Genomic DNA, 5,650 nt, shown 5'->3' with positions numbered 1-5,650 from the left:
AACCTGCACACTCCAACACCTGTGTGCACTGGGACTGGACCCACACTTCACAGAGGGTGGAGGGTGGTACTGGGACTGGACTGGACCCACACTTCACAGAGGGTGGAGGGTGGTACTGAGCGCTGGGACTGGACCTTAGCTGCACTGGAGCTAGCGGTTGCTATTGTCTCAGGATGATGACATAACATGAGCCGAGTGCCAACAGCAAAAATACCTAAATGTGAACTTCAACATTTAGGGTTTAACTTTTACAGTTAGATTTAAACAGTTAGATTTAAACATTTATTTAAACATTTAGATATAATATTTAAATATGTTTCAATAGTTAAATTGAACATTTAATAAAAATTGGCTAAATGTAGAACAGTGAGCTAAGTAATGAAAAATATGTAGAAAATTGTAAACGTTTAATTTTACACTTGGTCCCTCATAGYTCCATGTTAATGAGTTTGGAGCTTCTTGTTGCTGTTGAACTGTTAAATAAAGTACTTCCTGTCTGTGATGTCACTTCCTGTCTGGTTCCAGTTTGATTAAAGCGTTTGGTTCTGATCCTCCAGTCTTTATTATCCATCACTGAATATAGAAACTGAAACCTCTCCACATGAAACTGTACGTTACAGAGCTGCAGGTCCGGTTCTTCAGGGACCTGAAGCTCACAGAAGCAGGAGGACCGGTCCAACTGTCGGAGACTCGAACCCTGCCAGGATTTGACAGAATGTGAAGGAGTCTTTCTTCTGTTGGTCTTGTTGAAGCCRGGGCTGCAGGAGTTCTGGTCTGACGTGTTGCTGAGCGTCTGGCTTTGATGTTTTGTTTTGTKTCGTCAGCTCCGTTAGCCACGCCCTCTTCTTCCTCCCACAGAAGTTTCGGCAGGTGCAGGGTTGCATCATGCGACACRTCACACCCTGACACGAGACGAGACACTGACAGATAACAGAATAAAACTTTTCACATTCACTCCGTTTAAAAAAAACCTGCTTGTTTGGAGTCTGCAGCTGCTCTTTAAGTCTTCTGCTACTTTTAGCTAGCTTGTTGCTAATTTTAGCACAGAAGCTGCACCCAGCAGGTGTCCTGCAGGACTCACCCTGTGGTCAGATGATGCAGAAATGATGTCGCAGGAGAAATCTGCTCCAGATGTTTGTAAATGAACAGAACGTAAGCTGAGACTCGCTGTGACGTCGTGAAACCACAAACAGCTGAAAGGAAGCGCCTGCTGCACGTCAGGCTCTGCTTTATGAAGCTTGTTTACGAACGAAGGCCAGATACGCCACTTTTCACACAAAGCGTCTGAAAACCCAAAGATGACGTAAAAAATGTGCAGACCCTGAGCCAGCTCTGACCCGAGGTTGTAACAGTTTGTGTTTTTCATCATAGTTTGGTTTTATGTCATTGTGACTTTTTTATTTGTTTTAATACATTTTTACAGTGAATTTGATAGTTTTTATTAGTTATTATTGTATTTTTAATGCTTATTCTTAGTTTAGTTTTTATTAGTTCTAGTATTAGTTATTTTATAGTTTGATTAAACATATTTATCAATTCATCCTCCATCTTGTGATGTTTCTGTGAGTTAACTAACCAACAGGTCACTAGTTAAATCAGTTCATTATAGCAACACCTTCCTAAAATAATTACMCCTCCTTTTAAGTGTTCCTGAATTATAGACCGGTTGTAGACTGACCCCTGACCTGTCTGCACTGTACAGTGTGAGTCCACAGAGCCAGCAGCACCAACAGGTCTCAGAACCTGTTTTATCTTCATTTAAACASAAGGTTTAGCTCCGCCCACATTTTAAYGTCCCTTAAACAGTTCTGCAGGTTCTCAGCCCTCCGAGCTCCAACACATCACATCACATCACTCATGCAGTAATTATCCAACAGGAGGCTCACATTTGCTTTGTTTAATCCAGGTGGAGATGGGTTTGTGGCCAGGCTGCGTGCAGTGTACTGTCTMCTGCATGTAAGATACTGACTGCTGATAGTGACTCACAGGTTGTGCTGTAAATATGATCAAAGGGATTTTAAGTCTCCTGCTCTAGGATCACGGTCAGGTCAGGGTCTGTGCTGGATTAGACCTGATGAGTCAGACCTGCAGTGTTTCATCTGGATTACATCATCAGGATGAAGGAAATCATCGTGTTGTGAGTGTAAAGGAAACATGAGTCACCGACGAAAAACAAGAGTCTTTTCCCACATGTGACAGAAAAACTCTGGGAGAGATTTGATCTTCAGCTGAAGAAACATTTGTTTCTACAAACTTTTAATGTAAATGTGACCCATCATGTCCAAATGATGATGTCAAAATGACCTCATCATTTTTTCAGATTCTGGCTTTAAAARCTACATTTTGATCCGTGGATCATCTGACGTCACAGATATGACTTCATTTGTTTTGTTTGTTACAGTAATACATAAATATTTGTTCTGAGTCCTCATTTGATGTCGTTATAAAGAGGAAACTTCAAATAATGAGATTTCCCAGCCTGTGATGGACTGAGACCTGTCCTGAGTGTCCCCCACCCCCACACTGTGACCCCCATGACCTGACAGGAAGGAGTGGATATAGAGGCTGGACGGATGGATGGATGGATGGATGGATGGATGGATGATGGTTGGATGGATGGATGGATGGATGGATGGATGGTTGGATGGATGGTTGGATGGATGGATGGATAGTTGGATGGATGGATGGATGAATGGCTGGATGGATGGATGGATGGATGAATGGTTGGATAGATGGATGGATGGTTGGATGGATGGCTGGATGGTTGGATGGATGGATGGATGGATGGATGGATGGATGAATGGCTGGCTGGCTGACTGGCTGGCTGGATGGATGGATGGATGGATGGATGGATGGATGATGGATGGTTGGTTGTATGATGGATGGATGGATGGTTGGATAGATGGATGGATGGATGGTTGGATGGATGTATGAATGGTTGGATGGATGGCTGGATGTATGGATGGTTGTATGGATGGCTGGATGGCTGGTTGGATAGATGGATGGATGGATGGATGGATGGATGGATGGATGGATGGATGGTTGGTTGGATGGATGGATGGATGGATGGATGGATGGATGGATGGATGAATGAATGGTTGGATGGATAGGTGGATGGATGGATGGATGGTTGGATGGATGGATGGATGGTTGGTTGGATGGATGGATGGTTGGATGGCTGGTTGGATAGATGGATGTTGTATGGATGGATGGTTGGAAGGATAGATGGATGGATGGATGGATGGATGGATGGATGGATGGATGGCTGGTTGGATAGATGGATGTTGGATGGATGGATGGTTGGAAGGATAGATGGATGGATGGATGGATGGATGGATGGCTGGATGGCTGGTTGGATAGATGGATGGTTGGATGGCTGGTTGGATAGATGGATGGTTCCATGGATGGTTGCATGGATGGATGATGGATGGATGATGGATGGATGATGGATGGATGATGGATGGATGATGGATGGATGATGGATTTCTGAGCTTGGTTTTTCTTCAAAATATAAATATTTTGTTTCTGCTGCTTCTGATGAAACATTAATAATCAGGTTTTTATTCATTCTGTTTTGATCAAAACGCTCCACGTCCCACTTTCAGACTGGATCCAGGTTTCAGGTCTCAGATGAAGAAAATAAAACAAAGTGATGAAATAATGAAATATAAAGTTTGAAATGTTTGATTTGAGCTGAGGAGCTTTGATGTTTCACTTTGATCTTTGATTGTTTTATCTTTGTGTTATTTACAGGTTAAACTTTGTGTTGTTTACAGGTTAAACTTTGTGTTGTTTACAGGTTAAACTTTGTGTTGTTTACTGGTTAAACTTTGTGTTGTTTACTGGTTAAACTTTGTGTTGTTTACTGGTTAAACTTTGTGTTGTTTACTGGTTAAACTTTGTGTTGTTTACTGGTTAAACTTTGTGTTTGTGTTTTATTTTCCTGTTTGTTTCTGGACAGATTTGGAACATTTTCAGGATAAACTCATGTTTATTATTGTGTCCTGTCCCTTTGAAACAAACAAACAAACAAACAAACAAACAAACAGACAGAAATGAAATCAGGATGTTTTTATTCAGAACCACAGGACAAACAGAACATCAGCAGGTCAAATAAATAAACAGAAACCAGGGTTCAGGTCCTGTCCTCACACTGAGACCAGTTCAGAGGACTTCCAAAGATCTGAACCTCCTCAGCTGAACCAGGACCTGATGAGACCAGCAGAACCACATCGTGATCCAGAACCAGGAGGGGTCTCAGAGAGGTCCGTCTGCTTAAATACAAATAGAATAAATCAAGAGGAGAGCAGACCCAGAACCGGACCCCCTCCTCCTACAAACAGGATCAGGGTCCAGGGGCAGGAGTCCGTCCAGCAGGACTGAAGGCTCGGACTCTTGGTTTGGTTCCACAGGGTCAGTTCTGAGACGTGACCCGGGTCCAGTCTGTGTTTTTATCCTGGAAATAGGAACAGAAACTGAAGACAGACCGGGTCTCACTGGAGAGAAAAGCCGAACCAGGACTTCTGGACCAGCTCAGACCCGTTCACCAGCAGAACACTGAGCCGGTCTCCTTYCGTCAGTTCAAAGAGCTGACCCATGAAGACGCTGCGAAACAACGGGACCAGAGGCCTTTCGGGACCGGGGCAGTTCAGACTTTCGTGGACCCAGGTCAGGTTTTCGTAGCGGTCGTAGCCTTTGGGCAGGCGCAGCAGCTTCACAGAGAAAAAGGCTTCAGGTGAGGAGCTGCAGCTGAGGGAGAACCTCACGTAGACCAAATAAACTCCATCTGCAGGAACCAGGACGGAGCGGTTCTGTTGGTCCAAGAGCTGAGACTCATCGAGGCTGGGGAGCCAGGGTACCGAGGATTTATCAGATACATGTTCATCTCCTTCTGCAGCGAGACAAGACAACAATCAGCTAAAGTTCAGCTGCTGATGAAATCTGCAGCATCTTGTTTCCTCAAACTAACAGACTTACCCAGGTGAATGATGCCCCGCCCCCTGCCTCCACTCTCACCTGTAAACACAAGCAGGTGATGATGATGATGAAATCAGTGTTTGGGTTCAACCGAGCACAGAAGGTAAGTGTCTTACCTGCAGCGCATAAAWTCTGTTTCTGAGGAGCGAAGCCGGGCTCTGAGCTCTGAGTCTGAAGAGGAAACAATCATAAAAACACGATTTTAATCTTTCACTGAATGAACAAAACATCTGGTTTTAAAGTTTTCATGTCAGACTGTGCAGGAGGTGTGTGTGTGTCTGTGTGTGTCTGACCTGTTGGTGGTCCTTCAGGGTCCTCCAGCTGGTGAAAAGAACCAGAGCAGAGCAGCTGAGCAGCAGCATCAGAGTGATGGTCCTGAGCCGGCCCTCCTGCTGCTTCATGTCCCGGCAGTGCCTGATCAGGACCAGGACAGAGTCCTCCGAGTGGGTCCCCATGTCCAGCTCTCTGGACTCTGTGGGACCCATGAGTCTGTGATCCATGAGTCTGTGATCCATCAGTCTGTGGTCCATGAGTCTAACCCTGGAGAGGAAACCGCTGCAGTTTTATAGTCAGCTGACACCCACATGAAACTTCTCATTTCTTAATCCAACACACAGATGAGACTGAGGAGGAGCCACACACACACACACACACACACACACACACACACACA

General features: G+C 44.6%; 1 protein-coding gene across 1 annotated transcript in view; it reads right to left on the bottom strand.

Moving 5' to 3' along the window:
- Nucleotides 1-4,056: 4,056 nt before the first annotated feature.
- Nucleotides 4,057-5,650, bottom strand: part of LOC106531681 (uncharacterized) — a 9,783-nt gene continuing 8,189 nt past the window's right edge. The window contains exons 3-6 of the mRNA XM_014027592.1: nucleotides 5,271-5,517; nucleotides 5,094-5,148; nucleotides 4,978-5,016; nucleotides 4,057-4,891 (exon numbers count right to left, since the gene is read on the bottom strand). Of these exons, the coding sequence (XP_013883046.1) occupies nucleotides 4,494-4,891; nucleotides 4,978-5,016; nucleotides 5,094-5,148; nucleotides 5,271-5,517 (739 nt within the window). The 3' untranslated portion in view covers nucleotides 4,057-4,493. The remainder of the gene's footprint in view (nucleotides 4,892-4,977; nucleotides 5,017-5,093; nucleotides 5,149-5,270; nucleotides 5,518-5,650) is intronic.

The sequence above is a fragment of the Austrofundulus limnaeus genome, unplaced genomic scaffold (assembly GCF_001266775.1).
Source record: "Austrofundulus limnaeus strain Quisiro unplaced genomic scaffold, Austrofundulus_limnaeus-1.0 Scaffold664, whole genome shotgun sequence".
NCBI classification, from domain to species: domain Eukaryota; kingdom Metazoa; phylum Chordata; class Actinopteri; order Cyprinodontiformes; family Rivulidae; genus Austrofundulus; species Austrofundulus limnaeus.
Note: the sequence above shows the minus strand (reverse complement) of the source record. Positions and strands in the feature narration are given on the sequence as shown.